This window comes from Lissotriton vulgaris, chromosome 4_1, assembly GCF_964263255.1.
Source record: "Lissotriton vulgaris chromosome 4_1, aLisVul1.2, whole genome shotgun sequence".
Classification (NCBI taxonomy): Eukaryota; Metazoa; Chordata; class Amphibia; order Caudata; family Salamandridae; genus Lissotriton; species Lissotriton vulgaris.
Window position 1 is genome coordinate 1807155360 of NC_141691.1, and position 21292 is coordinate 1807176651.

At 46.3% G+C, this 21292-nt stretch overlaps 1 protein-coding gene across 1 annotated transcript in view; it reads left to right on the plus strand.

Moving 5' to 3' along the window:
* The window catches only part of LOC147724585 (fibrocystin-L-like), a 505554-nt gene that overhangs the window by 265830 nt on the left and 218432 nt on the right, over positions 1–21292 (plus strand). The window contains exons 46-48 of the mRNA XM_086918064.1: positions 10142–10218; positions 11020–11149; positions 19855–19984. Of these exons, the coding sequence (XP_086774190.1) occupies positions 10142–10218; positions 11020–11149; positions 19855–19984 (337 nt within the window). The remainder of the gene's footprint in view (positions 1–10141; positions 10219–11019; positions 11150–19854; positions 19985–21292) is intronic.

The following is a 21292-nucleotide window of genomic DNA, read 5'->3' on the forward strand; positions in this document are numbered from 1 at the left end:
TGATGTAAAAGAAATGTGATGTTTCAGAAGTGAAGAACTTTTGAGGATGCCTTTTCTTTGTTTGTATTTAAATAAAAAATGGGTACAGTGGCAACCGCTCAGTTGTGGAGAAATGGCCACAGAACATCAACATTTGCTCTGTAGGAATGAAGATTTTTCACGTAGGGAGCTAGGGAGTCTTGGAGGGGGTGGGTGCAGGGCCAGGCCACAAGCGAGTCCCTGCATATAACCCCTGCTTCACTTAAGCCTGTGTCAAACTTGTCCTACATATGACTGAAGATCGTGTGCAGTGGATGTTTGATGCTTTCAGAGAGTTGGGAGAAGGGCCTTGCTGGAGCCTATGCACTGAGTCCATGTCCTGATGCAAATTGAATACAGGGTCTGGTGGGAGGCGGTGACTGAGATATCATGAGTGATGTCATCAGTGATGTCATTTAACATGCCATGATTGACGTGCATGTATAAGAAGAGCATGATGGAGACACAATTTATAGTTAGTTCACTTACTGAAAAAAAGGTCAAAGTGACATTATAATTATTTATGGTGATAGGATCTTTCCTTATGTTAAACATACCCCCAAAAATACTGAAAAACAAATTGGTAAAGTGATGTTATAGCTAAGTGTTGAAATAATATAAAGGCTAATGTTTAAAGAACAAAAATTACCGAAATTCATCATTAATAATTTACTGAGTAAACTATAGCTTGTGCTCCTAATGTGGTCTGCTTATTGTTCCATTGCTAAAATGTGAACGAGCAAGCCATATCCGACCTGAAATATTAGCTTGCGGTATACTCTGCAGTACAAATGTCTATACAGAGACATCTAACAATCCAAGAGTGAAGCCCATAAGATGTGTAGTTTTGCTGAAACTAACATACCAAAAGCAGTCGCTCTATTTTAGTAGATATGTCTTTGCATGCAATCCTAGGGGTGCTTTTTGCACTGTGTCCGACCCTGTTAAGCCCCCTTTGCCTAGATTAGCAACAAATGTGTGCCTCTCTTTATTGGAACAAGCTGATGCTCTACTTAACGTCATTGTATTGATCATTTTGATTTTAGGAAACTTCTTAAGACAGAGCTGTTGGTGGCCTAGTAGTTTTGATTTTGTTTATGATCTGGGCTGTACTCAGAAACCATTCCCGGGGTGATTTGTGCACAATTTGTTGCACAATCTACAGTCAATTGACCCCATTCCGGTCGACTGGTCTGACCACATGCATATCTCATTCTCCCTCTCTGGCTCTTACACCAAAAATGCCTGGAAACCCAAGAAAGAGAAAATATGGTTCAGGGACACATCCAACCTTGACACATAGCGAATGGCCATCATGGCCCTTCCTACCCTAACCTTGATTACACCACACCTTGATATGAATGAGGCTATCTCCAAATATAATTCCTGCATGGAATCCCTTATCGACAAACTTGCACCCCAGAAGTGAAAGTTATCTAGACCAAAACCCTACAATCCCTGTTTCTCAAAAGAACTTTACAAAAAAAGAAAGCTTATCAGATAGAGCGAGAAGGAATGAAGATTAGCACCCTCTCACCGGAGTATGAATAAGCTTTGCATAACAATAAAAAAGTGCAAAGACTGAATCCTTAGAGCCAAATACTCTCACTTCAGAGCACTTGTGAATTCTGCGAAGAACAGACCAAGGTGTCTGTGTGAGGTTCTAGCACAAGCTACAAACCCCTCCACTACTTCAGTTCTTGAGCCATCAGTGGCACGCTGCAACAACTTTGAGGATGTCTTTGACTGAAAAGTCAGAGACATCCATACCTCGTTACACACCAATGAACCTCCAGAAACTGAGACTCTACCATCCAAGGCACTTCATTCGAGGTCCTCCCTCTCTCCCATTTCTGAACGAGACCTACAGCGAACAATGTGTAAAGTTAAACCCTCGAACTACCTTCAGGATGGCATTTCAGGATCTATCAGCAAATCTATTGCCACTCACCAACTACCCCTTGGACCAACATGGTGCACTCCTCTCTTCAACTGGGCCTGTTCCCAGAACGACTAAAAGTGGGTCAAGTGTCTCCTCTCTTGAGAAAACAATCTCTCAACCCAGAGAACCGGAACAACTACCGCCCAGTCTCCACTCTTCTAGGCAAAGTCATTGAAAGTTGCGTTGCTTACCAGCTCACTTCTCACATTCAAACGCACAACCTCCTAGGCCCTTTATTCAGGATTCCTCTAGAGTCACAGTAAAGAAACTGCAATCCTACATATAGTCAATGACGCCCTTAGAATCCTCGACTCCGGGAACTCCTTCCTATTGGTCCTCTTAGACTTGTCCGCTGCATTCAACACTGTCAAACATCTGGACCTCCTTCACACTCATGAGCATTTCATGGGCTGTGGAGGTGCAGTTCTATTCTTACCTAACCAACCGCTCCCAAATTGTGAAAATGTATAACACATGTTCTAGACCAGTCAATGTACATCAAGGGGTCTCTCAAGGCTTGATCCTCTTCTCAACCCTCTTTAACCTGTACCTAGAACCACTATGTTGCGATTCTCAGAAACGCTAGGATTTGCTTTCACCTCTATGCTAACAACACTCAAATATGCATGAAAATCTCTTCCCCTGATGATCTTGCCCTCCTTTCAATCACGCTCCTACAAAGTCAAAAATGGATGTCTAACCATCATCTAAAGCTCAACCCAACTAAAACTGAATTTTCTTTTGACCTAACCTCCGAAAGCAGAAACCACAGTTCAGGAATTGATGGCCAACTTTCCCGTCTTGGATGGCTCCTCTGCAGTAGTAGATCCCTTGGTATCACCCTTGACAAATCTTCACAGTCACATTACCCTCATGGGCAAAAGTGCACAACGCCAACTCAAGCAGCTATGGGGTGTCAAACAGCTTATCCCAGAACAAGACCTCAAAACAGTGGCGCAGTCTCTCGTCCTCTCCAGACTAGATTACGGAATCGTGCTTCTCTCAATTATTTCCAAAGATCATCTTGGCCCACTGAGAGCAACTCTACATACAGCAGCGTGCTCATTTTAGGTCTCAAGATATGGGATCACATTTCCCCGGCCCTGCTAACCCTCTAATGGCTTCCAATTGAAGCTCAGGCCCAATTCAAAACCGCCTGCATTCGTCTCAGAGTACTGCACTCCTCTTCGCCCTCATATCTAAGTGATAAACTGAAAATCTCTGGAGCAAATACGGGTTTGCAGAAATGCCCAAAACCTGCTCCGGGAACCCCCACCTTCAGTGGAGAACGGTACATGAGCCAGTCATTCTCTGGTTGTGCCACAAGAGTCTGGAACTCCTTACCTCCCTCCCCTTGCCTTACAACCTGCATAGTCACCTCCAAAAAGGACATCAAGCTCCTCCTATTTGTCAGACACCTGAATTAATCACCCTCAGCTATACCTAAGTACTCTATCCTGGAGACAAACTATCCACATCGTGTGTCCCCACCATCTTAATCATGCTAGAACCATGTACATCCCTGTCCAATGGCTGCTTTTGTCCTTGTCACAGCTACTGATGCAATATGTCTGAATGTAATTATTGCAACTGTAACTTGCTGTACCCTTTTATCATGCTACTGTTGTACAGCGCTCAGATGCCTTCAGGCCATGTCCACGCTATATAAAATTACAAACAATCAAAAAATACCATAGCATAACAAAAGCATTTCTCACTGTTATTTGTCAATTTTAGCTGTTTAGATTCCTTTCTGTGTGCAAAAGTTGATGGGTGCTGCAGTTTGCACCACTGATCCATTGTGCATCTGGGCCTATGGCAGCAACTCAGAAAGATTTTTAAGTGAAAAGTAAAGTTTTACTTTAGATGAAGGTGTCTCTTTACAGCTTTATTCCCACATACATACTTTTTAATGTTGTCCTAAATTCTTGGAGAGCTGCGAGACATATAAAAAATTAAATATGAGTATAATTAAGTTAAAATATTTATGCCAGTTAGCAACTTTGACTGAGATAGTAAAATTCCAGTTTAATATAAATTTGAGGATGTAAATTGTGTTAAGTGTTTTGACAATCTTGATTGAATTTTGCTTCTAATCATATGATAGCTTCTGTTCTCAAATCTAAGAGAGATTTTTCTACATTTTGCAGAACCTTTGGAGCTTTCCTTATCATGTGAAACTTGTCTAATATTGTAGTTATAAATGTTGATATTCTGCAGTAGCCTGTGCTTCAGAATGGGTGCAAAAAAGATTTCCCGCAACAATAAATAGAGTCAAGGCCGGGCTGGCATCAGGCGTTTCCCTGCGAGGCTGGGAGGGTGGGGAACCTTTTTTGTTACTGGGGACAGGTTTGAAAACACCCTCTGCAGAGTTCCTTGTATGTCCAGTAGTTTTCATGCAACAATTAAAGTGTCAATATAACTTTGCCTAGTGCTAGTTTTGACCCATCTAAGGTAGCACAGGCATTTAATATGCCTGCTCCAAAGGGTGAACTATGCAGGTCACAGAACAGTATTTTTTGTGCAGAGTTTAGTAGGCTACTGCTTTTGTCACAGAGACCCTTTTGTTACTGTGCAGTTCATAAGTTACAATCGTAATATAGCACAGAGAGCTATGAAGTGCCATTATAGAGCTGCATGCAAACTACATGGTACAGGGTAGAAAGTTATTTTTGAGGGGTCTTTCATTATCCTAAGGGTGCTAAATAGGGTTTGTTTGGGCAGATATAATATTCTTATTAGAAAAGCCAATCCTAATCACTGTGTTTTATTCTAAATCATAAGTTTGTGCTTCCCAAGATGATGAACTCTTAAAAAAGGCATACCTACACCTTATACTCCCCTTTGTCTTATGCAACATTTTCAATACACTGATTTATACATGTATGATTCATTGTGCCTGTATGTTTGTGTGATGTAAGGTGCTCCAACACCCTACACTGGTATGTGACGCACTACAAAACAAATTAAATACATGTGAGAAAGGGGCTACAGGGAGATTAGGGGCACTGTTGTAGGCTGATAGTAAGGGAATCATTGAAAAGCCACAATAAAGATAGTAGTACCCTGTTGCACTATAAGATCATCATTTACTATGTTTCAAAAGGAAATATGTGTTGTAGAATGTGCCATTTTTGCCAACATTTTCTTGGGGCGAGAAACCCCACCCCCATAACCTCTGCGTCTAGTGGTCAGACTTGCTTGCTGCACTCACTATGCACCGTACTGGGGCTGATCTGACAAAGGTTCGCAGGGCTGCCTTAGGTTCTCAGTCCTGCCGTGAATAGAGTGGGGGCTTGGTAGACAAGTGAATATTCACTCCTTGTTGATCTCAAAATTACTTGTGTAATCGCAAGTCAGTGGTTCTAACTCAAACTCCCCTCCTCCGTATGTGATTGCAGAATTATCTCCCAGTCAAATGCTAGTGGGTCACTTTGCCATATGCTACTTACTCATTATACTCCTACATAATTGTAGCAACCACAGATTTCCTTCGTAGGAGCAATGCATGAAGCGTAGATTCTCCGAGATTGTGGGAATCAAAGTCCTATGTTAAAATGTGTTTAGTTAGTCTTCAAGGTCTATAGGAATTCCATGCATGAATGAATTTGCATGGTAGCTAAATTGACCAAGGTGAATGAGATGCGTGGGATTTCAGTGGACCATAGCTTAATGATTTTACCACCACAGCTGTGTGATAGATAGATGGAATGTATGACGAAATATGGATTCTTGCCTTATTTGCACACTACCAATCTAACAGAGCCACAAAAGCTTTTTTGTGGGATTAGTTATTTTCAACTTCATTTGATATTTGGACGATTCATGACGGGAAAGAACACATATGTTGTTACTGCCAGTGTGTAAAAATGTTTCATATGTTTGTGATTGTTAGATGTAATAGACCCTTGTGAGTTAAGTTTTCTTCTCAGAGAAGGACCAGCAACTGGTATGATTTATTCCTCTTGATCCAGCGCTCCTACCAAAATTCTGCATAAATGATGTCACCATCTACCACCAAACTTACCAATCAATACCAGGACCATAAAAATAACAGAGCAGCTGAATCATGAGGCGAATGAATTTAATATGTTGTATAAACTATCTACAATAAACAAGACCAGCTTGTCATTTAGTAAGTTTATTCAAACATATTCATGAAAACTTAGGCTTTGGAACGTTATTAAACAAGTATTAGAAAATCTCATTAAAGAAAGGTTTATTCAGCATTTATAAAGAGAGCTTGATTCAAGAAATATTATTCATTAACAGAAATAAGTGAAAAAGAGCATTTCCAAACCCTAACTAATTCCCTGTCTCTACCCTCATCGCCTGAAAACAAACTCTTTAAAAGTCTCCTTTCCTTACGTGCGTTCGTCGATCAGCAGAACACGACCCTCTGGAATCAAGAAGCGTAGCAAAAAGTCTGCCCCTTGAGCCAATTCTTATACCCCGAAACAAAGGCTAAACTAACTATTTTCACATTCCAACAGCTGAATTCTGGCTCCCCATTGGCTGAACCACCTCATGCCACAGTAAATTGTGACATCTTCCACCTCAGGTCTGGGCCTTTTTACTAACCCATTGTTCATGCACAGAGTCCTGGCGGCACTTCCTTAGGCTGCTACATTTTGTAGCAAAGATGTTCATGTAATGCACAAAAATGCCACGACTCACATCCTGGCCTTGAGCCTGTCCGTTCTGAGCTTCCCGTGGCAGAATAGCAAACCTCTCCACAGGGTCGCCTTTGGCAGTTCTTTTCAAAACTTTTCACAATAAAAGTTTCTAGGCTTCTCATCTTTTTCAAAATACGTTTTCTCTTGTGGCTTTACATCAGCAGGCCTCTTTTCAGAAAGCGTCAATTTTCTGCGAAACTTTTTCTTGCGTCACTTTTTTTAGAATGCATTATTTTTCTGCAGCCAACTCTATGCTTCTTTTGGAAAACTATTATTTAAACAAACATAAAACATCAATTAATTAAAGAATTGACATTTGTTCTGTTACCCATCCCCTTTGCTAAATGTTAACCCATTAATTATGTTACCTAGGAAAAGCACATTTAAGCAGCATATATTACCTTTGATATACCAATCCGATCTGGAACTGCATTTGTCACAGAAAAGACAAGACAAAAGCACATTTAAAAGCACATACTATTATTTTTAACAGCAGCACTTAGTATACAACAAAGACAATAGACAATAATTATTGTATTATTTCTTTTGCATTTTGCACAAATAAGCATAATGTTAGTTCCAAATGTTCATGTTGAACAGTTTATTCTAGGTTGATTTAATAACATGCAGCAAACATATTAGTTTTATTAAACATTATGGAAGTCTGACTTCACAAGCCTGAACAAAATATTGTTCATTAACCCGCTCCATCACTCTGAAGAGCTATGGGCTATTAAGGATGAGGGTAATATGACAGGAAAGATAATTGTTGATGTCTTTCCAACATGCAAAGCTGTCATGGACTGCCAGATCTTTTTACAATCTCAGGGAAGCAGCTAGAAGTGACACTGTACTTCCCAGTTTCTTTGACAGGCCACGTGCAATCTGTGAAGTTAAATCAAAGAGCTCCCCTTCCTCTTTAGGAGTCCTTTCAGCATCCTCAAAGTCTCCAATGATTTTCAATGTATATGTGCATCTTCTAACCCCATAATAGGACTGCTTGGTTGTAGAGCACTATTCTATGGGGACAACTCTCCATTCATCACCCAATGGATAGCCGGTCTCCAGGCTTGCTCAGCAACCTTCCTACAGCCATGGAGACAGTGCAACAATAATTTTGCACAAACTCTTGAAATAAAATGTCAATATGACAACAATAATGAGCGCAAGGAAAGGGCACTCTAACCTGCTAGTTGGGTGATGCGCCCCTGTCACTCCTTAAATTCAAGTCCCTGGGGCGTGACTGTTGATCAAACACACTGAAGAGTATTTGACATTGCCTACAGTTTCCACGTTGGTCGCGGCATGCTTTTTTGAAGGCTTTAGTGTAACAGTCTACACATACAACATATGCCAGTGTACAAATGATGCAAGTGCTAGAAGCCAATGTTCTATCCATTCTCCATCTCAAACACAAGATCATGGTTCTCAGACATGCGAGATCTACACTTGCCTTTAGTAAAGTAGCAAATCCACTTCAAGTGCATTTTCTTTATTGACAAATCACTTTATTCTTCTGAACTCTCAAGGGTGACCTCTTAGTTCTGCCTTTAAATGATGGGTTCCAAACTCTGTAACATGCTTCCCCTGCTGCTAGGACATACAGAGTGTCATGTTTGTATAGAAGATTGGAAAACTCACGTATTCTCCTAGCCCCTCTTTCTCTGGCAGTTTACCACTCTACCTGGGTTTTGTTCTTAGTGCCAATAAGCCTCCGAGTGTCTGAGCTCCACAGACAAAATCTAATGAAATCATATTGAGATTAGATGTTTGATCCTAAAACAGATCCCCAATGAGGGCCCAAAATCAGAAATAGGGAAGCAGCTTGACCCATGTTATATATATTGAACTAGTAATAGTACCAATGCAGGTGTAATTGAAAGCCATAAATATCACCAATCTACTGGCATAAAAAATGATAGGTGTATCAGCCATGCATTGCAAAATGTTGATATTTACATTGCAAAGATATTTCTGCAGTGATCGGTTGGTGCCAATAACTGCGTAATTGCATCACAGTAAGCAGTAATCTAGTACTGTATGTTTTATAATAGTCACAGAAACCTAATCAATAATAGTGATGACTACTTTCTATATGGGAATGGCTTGTCTTTTTGGATTCTGGCTTGACTGGCACGGTCACCAGACAATTATGTGAGCATTGTCGCCAGAAAATAATGTGAGCATCACAAGAGAGGGGATTTGCCTCCACCCACATGTTTGGACCCAGGAGTACATGTTTTTATTGGACAGTTGTGTGCTTCCACAAAAAAACGTGTTTTCCCTCAACCGCAGATGTGATTTTGTTGCTTATGTATCCAGCTGCATGAGCTTGAACTTTCAGGGGCACAAAGGACATTAGAATGTTATTTTAGTGTCATAGATAACTAGATAATGTATGTTGTTTTTCTCTGGCAGCAGCACAGATGGGATGAGGGCAGTCATTCACTTGCATGGATTTTTAGGTCTGGCTTGACAGTGCAATTGTCACCTGACCCTTAAGCAAACCAACATTATTCTTTGGTTCTTTGCTTCTGCAGAAATACATATCTATTGCCATGCTATTTACTTGTAATACTTCACACTACAGTACAATATTCCTTTAAAGCCAGACCTGTTGCCATTGCCAGTGCTTGTTTTCATTGCAACTGCAGTAAAGACGTTGTTTCTTTTCTCCTTTTTTGGTCTTGCCTACAGACAGCGACAGGTGTCTTCTGGCAATCAGACCTATACTATCTAATATAGAATTAGAATGGGCTCTGTATTCACCCCTTGCTCTGTCTCATTTCTCTGCTCCAATTTCAATGGCTTTCCTCCCATGGAGCACTTCGGTCTCACTGCTGACTTTAGACTTTGCATCACAGGAGGCACCGTTTTTCTCCCTCTCTTTGTGTCTTTCTGATCCCTCCTGCTTCTTTCCGCTCCTGTGCTTCCCTTCATAACAAAAAAGACCCTCTCCTGCCTCTTTGTGCTTACTTCGCCACCTGCAGTTGTATCAGTGGACGGCCATCTTACAATAGTTTTAAAAGGATTCCAAGATGGCTGCATATGTGCGCGCATGCACACTCAACCACGGAGACTATTACCAAATAATGTTTCTTAAACTAAAAGAAAAACAATCCCAATAGGGCCAACATGTGTGTCATCGCATGTGTAGTGGCGGTTTGGAATGACTTTTATTTTAGTTAAAGAAAAAATTATTATACGATGGTGACACACTTATAAACATATGTACGTTCTGCTAACTTAAAATTATTTAACTAAAACAAAACTATTCTAAGATGACCAATGAGCATACCAGTGCACTTATAATGGTCTCTGAGGGTTGATTATTGATAAGACTAGTTGGTGTCAAGGGTAAGAACTATTGGCTTTGCCAATGCTTGTCTTTTATTGTCATATATTCTGTTGTGTTTTCCCTAGATGATACATTTCTGTTCTCATTAAAAAAGTATATGTATCAAACATTGATGATTCTTTTCTGGTTTTGACTTGCCCACATCAGGAACTCTGGTATTTGATGAAGCTGACATCGAATTACAGGCAGAGAATATTCTGATTACAGATGGCGGAGTTCTTCAGGTACATAATTACACTGCAAGTGGTGTAGGCCTTATGTATACAATGTTGTTTAAAAGGATTCTTTACCACACGTGCTGTTGAATAAAGATGCAACATGAGATGCTGACTGTTGAAATATACCCAGGCCTTAATCAGAAACTTACTTTGGCTCGTGCAAACCATCGCGCATATATTTGGACCTGTATGACATTAAAATACCTCTGGAAACGTATTTTCATAGCTTCAAGCAAGGTTGTGGTGGTGGATATGTTTTCAAATATTTGCTTGGCCAGAGTGAACAGATGCTGATCATGGTTTATCATGATGTTTATGTGCAGGAAAGTCACATAAAAAAACAATTAATGGTGCTTTGCTGTTTCTATGTGTGCTGCACAATTCAGCACACAAAGACAGCGAAAATGAGGAGAAATAAAGCATTTCTCCTCATTTTACCATGTTAAGATCAGATTTTACCTAGTCTTCATTTTGGCACTGGCCTATTTGTACGCCACCCTTACAAATGCGGGGCAACGTCAAAATCAATGGGTGCTGTGGTGAAACGCCCACCGCATCAGCCATTGCCCACCCTATTCACGCTAATTATAGTGTGAAAGGGTGCTTTATTTGCAAAGCGGGGTTAGGCCACATTAAGTGGTTCAGCGCTGCCTTATAAATAAGGTGCAGCCCGTATCGTCACAGGAAAGTCACTAAAAGTGATGTTCCTGTGGCAACAGAGGCTTGTAAATATGCCCCACTGTGGTTTAAGCTGTATGGTGTGGCTCAAAGGTGACGTTTCATTTTGCCATGTGTTTCCTCATTTAGATTGGAACAGAAGATGCCCCCTTCCAGCACAAAGCTATCATCACACTCCATGGACATCTGCGCTCCCCGGAACTTCCGCTGTATGGCGCAAAGACCTTGGCAGTGAGACAAGGCATCCTCGACCTTCATGGTAAGACTTTTCGGTCTGAACCCCATTCTAGATGCTAGCACGGTTTATCAAACAAGATTTTAAAAGAAATAAAATAAAGGTCTGGCAACATCTGCGCTGTTCCGTAGGGCCAAGTTGGTGGATTCTTATCTGGCTGTCAACTCTACTTTGAAAACATTCGTCGGGAATGGAGATGTGAAGGCTCCCACCTGAGAAATCCAACTCTGGTATTGAGACCCACGCACAGCTCTGCCAATGCCCCTCTGTCCTGCCCTTCAGCACCCAGGCTGCTCTAACACTGAGACCCATGCACAGCTCCGCCAATGCCCTTCTGTCCTGCCCTTCGGCACCCTGGCTGCTCTAACACTGAGACCCATGCACAGCTCTGCCAATGCCCTTCTGTCCTGCCCTTCGGCACCCTGGCTACTCTAGCATTGAGACCCATGCACAGCTCTGCCAATGCCCCTCTGTCCTGCCCTTCAGCGCCCCGGCTGCTCTAGCATTGAGACCCATGCACTGCTCTGCCAATGCCCCTCTGTCCTGCCCTTCAGCGCCCAGGCTGCTCTAACACTGATACCCACGCACAGCTCTGCCAATACCCCTCTGCCCTGCCCTTCGGCACCCTGGCTACTCTAGCATTGAGACCCACGCACAGCTCTGCCAATGCCCCTCTGTCCTGCCCTCCAGCACCACGGCTGCTCTAGCAATGAGACCCACGCACAGCTCTGCCAATACCCCTCTGTCCTGCCCTTCGGCACCCTGGCTACTCTAGCATTGAGACCCATGCACAGCGCTGCCAATGCCCCTCTGTCCTGCCCTTTGGCACCCTGGCTACTCTAGCATTGAGACCCACACACAGCTCTGACAATACCCCTCTGTCCTGCCCTTCGGCACCCTGGCTACTTTAGCACTGAGACCCACGCACAGCTCTGCCAATGCCCCTCTGTCCTGCCCTTCAGCGCCCAGGCTGCTCTAACACTGAGACCCACGCACAGCTCTGCCAATACCCCCCGCCCTGACCTTCGGCACCCTGGCTACTCTAGCATTGAGACCCATGCACAGCTCTGCCAATGCCCCTCTGTCCTGCCCTTCGGCACCCTGGCTACTCTAGCACTGAGATCCACGCACAGCTCTGCCAATGCCCCTCTGTCCTGCCCTTCAGTGCCCCGGCTGCTCTAGCATTGAGACCCATGCACAGCTCTGCCAATGCCCCTCTGTCCTGCCCTTCAGCGCCCAGGCTGCTCTAGCATTGAGACCCACACACAGCTCTGCCAATACCCCTCTGTCCTGCCCTTCGGCACCCTGGTTACTCTAGCATTGAGACCCACGCACAGCTCTGCCAATGCCCCTCTTTCCTGCCCTTCGGCACCCTGGCTACTCTTGCATTGAGACCCATGCACAGCTCTGCCAATGCCCCTCTGTCCTGCCCTTCAGCGCCCCGGCTGCTCTAGCATTGAGACCCATGCACAGCTCTGCCAATGCCCCTCTGCCCTGCCCTTCGGCACCCTGGCTACTCTAGCATTGAGACCCACGCACAGCTCTGCCAATGCCCCTCGTTCCTGTCCTTCGGCACCCTGGCTACTCTAGCATTGAGACCAATGCACAGCGCAGCCAATGCCCCTCTGTCCTGCCCTTCGGCACCCTGGCTACTCTAGCATTGAGACCCATGCACAGCTCTGCCAATGCCCCTCTGTCCTGCCCTTCAGCGCCCCGGCTGCTCTAGCATTGAGGCCCATGCACTGCTCTGCCAATGCCCCTCTGTCCTGCCCTTCAGCGCCTAGGCTGCTCTAACACTGAGACCCACAGACGGCTCTGCCAATACCCCTCTGCCCTGCCCTTCGGCACCCTGGCTACTCTAGCATTGAGACCCACGCACAGCTCTGCCAATGCCCCTCTTTCCTGCCCTTCCGCACCCTGGCTACTCTAGCATTGAGACCCACGCACAGCTCTGCCAATGCCCCACTGTCCAGCCCTTCGGCACCCTGGCTACTCTAGCATTGAGACCCACGCACAGCTCTGCCAATGCCCCTCTTTCCTGCCCTTCCGCACCCTGGCTACTCTAGCATTGAGACCCACGCACAGCTCTGCCAATGCCCCTCTGTCCTGCCCTCCAGCACCACGGCTGCTCTAGCAATGAGACCCACGCACAGCTCTGCCAATACCCCTCTGTCCTGCCCTTCGGCACCCTGGCTACTCTAGCATTGAGACCCATGCACAGCTCTGCCAATGCCCCTCTGTCCTGCCCTTTGGCACCCTGGCTACTCTAGCATTGAGACCCACACACAGCTCTGACAATACCCCTCTGTCCTGCCCTTCGGCACCCTGGCTACTTTAGCACTGAGACCCACGCACAGCTCTGCCAATGCCCCTCTGTCCTGCCCTTCAGCGCCCAGGCTGCTCTAACACTGAGACCCACGCACAGCTCTGCCAATACCCCCCGCCCTGACCTTCGGCACCCTGGCTACTCTAGCATTGAGACCCATGCACAGCTCTGCCAATGCCCCTCTGTCCTGCCCTTCGGCACCCTGGCTACTCTAGCACTGAGATCCACGCACAGCTCTGCCAATGCCCCTCTGTCCTGCCCTTCAGTGCCCCGGCTGCTCTAGCATTGAGACCCATGCACAGCTCTGCCAATGCCCCTCTGTCCTGCCCTTCAGCGCCCAGGCTGCTCTAGCATTGAGACCCACACACAGCTCTGCCAATACCCCTCTGTCCTGCCCTTCGGCACCCTGGCTACTCTAGCATTGAGACCCACGCACAGCTCTGCCAATGCCCCTCTTTCCTGCCCTTCGGCACCCTGGCTACTCTTGCATTGAGACCCATGCACAGCTCTGCCAATGCCCCTCTGTCCTGCCCTTCAGCGCCCCGGCTGCTCTAGCATTGAGACCCATGCACAGCTCTGCCAATGCCCCTCTGCCCTGCCCTTCGGCACCCTGGCTACTCTAGCATTGAGACCCACGCACAGCTCTGCCAATGCCCCTCGTTCCTGTCCTTCGGCACCCTGGCTACTCTAGCATTGAGACCAAGGCACAGCGCAGCCAATGCCCCTCTGTCCTGCCCTTCGGCACCCTGGCTACTCTAGCATTGAGACCCATGCACAGCTCTGCCAATGCCCCTCTGTCCTGCCCTTCAGCGCCCCGGCTGCTCTAGCATTGAGGCCCATGCACTGCTCTGCCAATGCCCCTCTGTCCTGCCCTTCAGCGCCTAGGCTGCTCTAACACTGAGACCCACAGACGGCTCTGCCAATACCCCTCTGCCCTGCCCTTCGGCACCCTGGCTACTCTAGCATTGAGACCCACGCACAGCTCTGCCAATGCCCCTCTTTCCTGCCCTTCCGCACCCTGGCTACTCTAGCATTGAGACCCACGCACAGCTCTGCCAATGCCCCACTGTCCAGCCCTTCGGCACCCTGGCTACTCTAGCATTGAGACCCACGCACAGCTCTGCCAATGCCCCTCTGTCCCGCCCGTCAGCGCCCCGGCTGCTCTAGCATTGAGACCCATGCACAGCTCTGTCAATGCCCCTCTTTCCTTCCCTCCGGCACTCTGGCTACTGTAGCATTGAGACCCACACACAGCTTCCCCAATGCCCCTCTGCCCTGCCCTTCGGCACCCTGGCTACTCTAACATTGAGACCCACGCACAGCTCTGCCAATGCCCCTCGTTCCTGTCCTTCGGCACCCTGGCTACTCTAGCATTGAGACCAATGCACAGCTCAGCCAATGCCCCTCTGTCCTGCCCTTTGGCACCCTGGCTACTCTAGCATTGAGACCCATGCACAGCTCTGACAATGCCCCTCTGTCCTGCCCTTCAGCGCCCCGGCTGCTCTAGCATTGAGACCCATGCACTGCTCTGCCAATGCCCATCTGTCCTGCCCTTCAGTGCCCAGGCTGCTCTAACACTGAGACCCACGCACAGCTCTGCCAATACCCCTCTGCCCTGCCCTTCGGCACCCTGGCTACTCTAGCATTGAGACCCACGCACAGCTCTGCCAATGCCCCTCTGTCCTGCCCTCCACTACCACGGCTGCTCTAGCATTGAGACCCACGCACAGCTCTGCCAATACCCCTCTGTCCTGCCCCTCGGCACCCTGGCTACTCTAGCACTGAGACCCACGCACAGCTCTGCCAATGCCTCTCTTTCCTGCCCTTTGGCACCCTGGCTACTCTAGCATTGAGACCCACGCACAGCTCTGCCAATGCCCCTCTGTCCAGCCCTTCGGCACCCTGGCTACTCTAGCATTGAGACCCACGCACAACTCTGCCAATGCCCCTCTGTCCTGCCCGTCAGCGCCCCGGCTGCTCTAGCATTGAGACCCACGCACAGCTCTGTCAATGCCCCTCTTTCCTGCCCTCCGGCACCCTGGCTACTCTAGCATTGAGACCCACACACAGCTCCACCAATGCCCCTCTGCCCTGCCCTTCGGCACCCTGGATACTCTAGCATTGAGACCCACGCACAGCTCCGCGGATGCCCCTCTGTCCTGCCCTTCGGCACCCTGGCTACTCTAGCATTGAGACCCACGCATAGCTCTGCCAATGCCCCTCTTTCCTGCCCTTTGGCACCCTGGCTACTCTAGCATTGAGACCCAGACACAGCTCTGCGATTGCACCTCTAACCTATCCTTGAGCACCCTGGCTACTCTTGCATTGAGACCCACGCACAGCTCTGCCAATGCCCCTCTTTCCTGCCCTTCAGCACCCAGGCTGCTCTAGCATTGAGACCCAGACACAGCTCTGCGATTGCACCTCTAACCTATCCTTGAGCACCCTGGTTACTCTTGCATTGAGACCCACGCACAGCTCTGCCAATGCCCCTCTGTCCTGCCCTTCGGCACCTTGGCTACTCTAGCATTGAGACCCACGCACAGCTCTGCCAATGCCCCTCTTTCCTGCCCTTCGGCACCCTGGCTACTCTTGCATTGAGACTCACACACAGCTCTGGCAATGCACCTCTATCCTACCTGTGAGCACCCTGGATACTCTAACTTTGACATCAACGTGCAGCCTCATCAACTATGTCATTCTAGTATTGATGTCCATACAACTCTGCTAATGCTCCTCTGTTAAGGCCTTCAACACCCTGCTACTCAATTAGTGTCACCCATGCACAGCCCTGATAATGCACCTCTGTCCTTATCAGCTGTACCTTGTTATTTTACTATTGAAACCACTACTTTGCAATTCTATGCTAGCCTTCTGCACCCTTGCTCCTCGAGTACTTAAGCTCATTCACAGCTTAGACAAAGAACCTCTCTCCAGGCTCATACACAGCTCCAACATTGCACCAGTGTTGTGATCTGCGGCACCGTTACTTGAGCTTTGCCAATGCACCTGTATCGTGCCCTTCACCATCCTTGCACCTCCATTATTGGAGCCCAGACACAGCTCTACCACTCTAGTATTGGGACCTATAAAGGACTCTGGCAGTCTGCTCTCCTGAACTGCTTCTCTTTCTACTAATACCAGGGCTAGCAGCCTGTGGACTCCCACGCAGCTCTGCAGCTCCAGGTCTTTTGGAACCAATCGCCCTGAATGAAAAAAAGACACCGCAGGAATCAAACCATTCAATTTCACATTTCTTCCATCATTAAAAGCTTAAAAGCTAAAAGGGGGAGGATTAAAAATGCACACTCTGAGCTTCCTGGAAGACTTGGGGAGATATTTTCAATAAAATGTCGGAGCGCAGTGTCACTCCAAAATTGGTATTGCTGGCGCCAGCGCAAAGTCACCCATGGTCCATGTTGCAAAGGTGCCTGGGCTGCAGGAGTGATTGTTTATGTTCAGGAAGGGGCACTTTCCTGTACATAATCAATCTTTATGGGCAATTTGGTGTTTCTATGTGTGTTACAGAATGCAGCACACACAGACAGAGCAAAATATGAGGAGAAATAATAATTTCTCCTTGTATCGCTATCCAAAGACCAGGTTTTACCTGGCCTTAGTTTTTGGTGTTGCCCCTTTTTTGTAAATATGGGGCAGCGTCAAAAAGCATTGGGTTTTGCAATGGAACACTCACAGCAACACTCATTGCCTGCCCCTTTGCCGCAGCGGACTGCTGCGGTAGAGGACATATTTACAAGGTGGTGTCACGCCACGATAAATGGCTTAATGACACCCTGAAAATATGTGGTAGAGAGCAATGCCACTGGAGCGTCGAAAAAGTGATGCTACAGTGGCATTAGGGGCTTGCACATATGCCCCTTGCAATTTAGCTTGACCTCTGAGTGAGTGAGAAAAAGAGAATATTTTGTGAATACAAATCACAGTTTTTCCTTATATTTTCGGTGTGTTTTCCACATCACTTCAGCCATTTCTAAGTTTATAGGTTTTCTGCAAAAAAGGTAAGTATAAATGAGGGTGGGAGAGTTTTTGCTAGGCTTCATATTATGTTTATTAAAACAAATGAAACCGAATTAATTTGTGGAATCCACACATAGCATTTCTGTATGGTGCTCACTGGTTAGAGGCGGCAGACATTCAAGCAGAGATCAGGCCCGGGACCAGGGTTCAATTCCCGACGCGGCAGGGTCTAGGATCAATGTCCGCGGACTCGATAATTCTCGCTTCGGCGCCTTCTCTAATCATGGGCCCCACGCTGCAACTCTGGGCAAAAGCTTGCTTAATCTCCACAATGGCCCCACCAGCGCTGGGATGCCTGGCTCCGCCCCTCACAGGGAGAGCCAGGAAGGGTTCCTCATGCGTGATTCAGCGCTATATAAATCAATAACTATAACTATAACTATAAGTGCCTTGATTACTTACTATACATGTCAATATCAATGGAAGTGTACAAACAAGGGCATTATTTGGTCCATAATTGTTGTTTGGACTTCTACTAATTTAAAGGAGTCCAGCAAGTTATTTAAAATTTCCTCAAGGCTAACCCATAAGAGCTAGAGTACATTCCTCTCTCCTTGACATTAGCAAACTTGCTCAATTCTTCAACCTGCCCCAGGTGGTCTACCTGCCCCCTCTTTTCCCCCATCCCCCCGGGCCTCTTGGCCACCGCTCAAACACAAGTTATTAATGACACTTCCAGACCTTGTGGTGGTGTAAATCTTGACCACAGTTTATTAGCAGTTGTTCATAATCCACATGATCGGTCATACATTATCACAACAATCATTAAATAATCAATCATCTCTACACAATCACAAAATGGAATCTGCTATACATCAATTTGCCCATTTGCGAACCATTGATCCCCAGTCTTGATTGGGTGGGTCGTCACCATAATCCTCTTCGGCAGCACTCTCCGGCTCAGTTCCAGTCCATGCCGTGGAAACGAAGGCCCCTGAAGTTGTGCTCTGTGGCTTCTAGGCTTCCCTTGCTTCCAGTGTGTGACATTTGTGACACTCCCTGGCCATGCCTGGGCTGCAAGTGCCGTGTCCGCTCTGCAATTATCCTTTTTGGCTCTTTCATTGTCCACGGTGTCCCTGCCGTAAGGCATCCTAAAGACACCGCTCTGGCACTTCTTCTCATCCGACAGCCTACCTACCTCCCTACTGTGTTATTGATGCCTGTTATTGGCGCTGCCTCCACCACACTGTTGGTGGTTTTACGCCTGCCGACAGCTCCCCCCTTTATACCAGGTGAACCTTTGTCTGTGCACAAGTTCACTAGCCCTGGCGATGTTCAGGAGCGACACATCCATCATCCCGAGAGGATAAATACTGTGTTCTTGCTGTATGTATAGACAGATATTTATTGCTACCCAACTCAATGTTACTGAAATTATTGACGTCAGAAGGATGAAAAGGCCAGGATTTGAACCTGTGACCATGAGGTCAAACACATGCCCCTACAGTGGACACATTAGTCCACCAAGCCACCAGACCCGGCTACGTACTCACCCAAAGGCATTTTAGCACCAGTTGCACTACCGAAGGGAACGTTCCTGTTTTATGTATGCCCAGGAGATTACCTTATTTGCCCAGAACCATGGGATGTTGATCCGGCCTTGAGACTCAACACTGATTGCCCGGGCAGCAAGTTGCCACATCCTCATCCTTTATTTGTGGTTAACTCACTCTTTTCAAGAGGTGCCTCCTTCTCCGCCAGAGTTGATAAGCTCAAGTTATGTTCTGGACATGCTCGTGTTAACAATTAAGCGCCAGTGTGGCATACCATAAACCATGCACTCAAGTTAAGCACTGCACATAGAGCTTCTAGCCTCTGCCCTCACCTACTAATCCTTCTCTGCTGCCTCAGGGTGAAGCCCTGCTCCTTTGTGAGATGTCACTGTCAGCAGTCTGCCCTCTCTGGTCTCCACTTTTGGCTTTGCAGGGGCACACGCCTTCTCTTCCGCATTGGTCAGTTCAAACCACTCTGACCAATGCCATGAGTGTCTTTAATAGGACATCGTGGTGCACCAGTCCGTGCTTTCCTGGCGCCCTTCGAGGCAAATGTGCCCCGGTCCCCCTATGGTCCACCTACACCTCCCCGGCCCACTCTTCATATAGCTCTACATGCAACATCACTGCCACTTACATGTAACATCACTGCAACTTACATGTAACATCACTGCAACTTACATGCAACATCACTGCAACTGTTGCAACTTACATGCAACATCACTGCAACTTACATGCAACATCACTGCAACTTACATGCAACATCACTGCAACTTACATGCAACATCACTGCAACTTACATTTAGAGGTCAAACAATCCGTATACTTTTGAATGCGATTTAAAAACGTCTAACATGTTCTTGTACCCGCAGGTTTGCCGGTTCCTGTGACTTGGACTCGATTGGCCAAGACAGCAGAAGCAAGTTCATCTACTTTGGTTTTATCAGATGCTGTAACGTGGAAGGTCGGAGATAAAATCGTTATTGCATCCACGGGAGACAGGTACTTTACAGAAATCAGACGAGCATAGGCGTTTCTCTAGAGAAAAGACTTCTGTGAATGCAACATATCATGGCATTTGTATTTGCCATTGTATCAGGAATGACGGATGATGGTTGAGTGAGTGATTGGCCTGTTGGGAATGATTGAGGATTAGGCTCTCTGGGCATTTCTTTGTATGTACTTTTATTTGAATTTTATGTTTCGTTTTAACATAGTCAGCGGCAAAGGTCGCTAAGACCGTAGATGTACTGAAAGGTGCATGGTACCTTTTGAAAATACATGCACGAGAAAACAATCATTACAAGAAGGCAACTTTGTCTGCTTTGGTCTTCATGTCTCCAGGTTTGGTATGTTTACAGGCCGGCAGAGGGGGAACATCACTTACAACGCATTTTTTACAACGCACTACCATTACATCGCAACCATTACAACGCATACCATTACAACGCATTGCGCTGGGGGGCGCTCTAGGATAGGGAATATATTTAATTTACTATCCAACACCTTCCCTGCTATCCACGGGGACTGGAGTTGGAATAGTAAATTAAATAATTCACTATCCAGCGCCTAAAAGCATTATGCGTTGTAATGGACTGCGTGGTAAAAACCGCGTTGTAAAGGCATGCGATGTAAAAGCATGCGTTGTAGTGACACCAATCCCGACAGAGCCATGTTCATTGCGTCATGGCTCTGCTCCCCATTGATTAACACGGAAGGGATTTTTAGTGGACTAACACTTCAACAGAACAGTGTCTATTTTATGAGGTTTGACTCTTTTTCAACTATCTAATCCCAAACAACAGAAGGTGGAAGGAACTCAGTTGTATGTGAAGCAGCATGTCAGTGAGCATGTCTGTCTTCCACCAGGGATACCACTGACTATAAGCATATTAAAGGCAAGATCAGAAAGTGTAATGGGGACATTAGTCACCCCCTTTTCTAATCATGACCTGTTAATATTCGATTATTTATGCTTTTTACTATAGATGTAACTAAACAGGGTAAGAATGCCTTAAGTTCCTAAACTGAGTAAGAATGTCAAACATTTGATATTACTTCTTCATTGAGGAATTGTAATACGGACATCAGACAAAGCAGCAGTATTAGCCACTCTGCAAAGGTTTATGTCTACCAAATATGATACATTTTGCACAAAAATGCAATAACAATTAAGAACTCATGGATGAACAGAAGTCACAGAACCCGATTTCTGTTCCCCTATCATGTCAGTTTATTTTGAATTCAAGCATGAGCAAAAGACATTTTTTGAATATCATGCAGGCAGAGGAGAGGGTGGCCTGGGAAACC